The sequence below is a fragment of the Nestor notabilis genome, unplaced genomic scaffold (assembly GCF_000696875.1).
Source record: "Nestor notabilis isolate BGI_N333 unplaced genomic scaffold, ASM69687v1 scaffold18161, whole genome shotgun sequence".
NCBI lineage: Eukaryota > Metazoa > Chordata > Aves > Psittaciformes > Psittacidae > Nestor > Nestor notabilis.
In genome coordinates, this window is record NW_009916272.1 from 6,092 (window position 1) to 6,332 (window position 241).

At 59.3% G+C, this 241-nt stretch overlaps 1 protein-coding gene across 1 annotated transcript in view; it reads right to left on the bottom strand.

The window, feature by feature from the left end:
* SLC35E4 (solute carrier family 35, member E4) overlaps positions 1 to 79 on the bottom strand; it is a gene marked incomplete at its 5' end in the record, with an annotated part of 996 nt that extends 917 nt beyond the window's left edge. The window contains one exon of the mRNA XM_010024506.1: positions 28 to 79. Coding sequence (XP_010022808.1) covers positions 28 to 79 — 52 coding nt within the window. The remainder of the gene's footprint in view (positions 1 to 27) is intronic.
* Positions 80 to 241: the final 162 nt, after the last annotated feature.

Consider the following 241-nt stretch of genomic DNA (forward strand, 5'->3'; position numbering starts at 1 on the left):
ATAAGCAGGCAGGATCTGGGCATAGATGTCAGGCAGAGCAGGGAGACCGCATCCAGCCGGTCCTCCTGCAGCAGGACACCTGTGGGAACACAGGACAGTCAGTGGAGTTGGCCCCGGGGGGACACCTGCACTCACAGGGGCACCCACCAACACAAGCCAGGGCCCAAATCACAGAATCAACCAGGTTGGAAAAGCCCTTCAAGCTCATCCAGTCCAACCATTCCCAGCAGTGCCAAGGCCA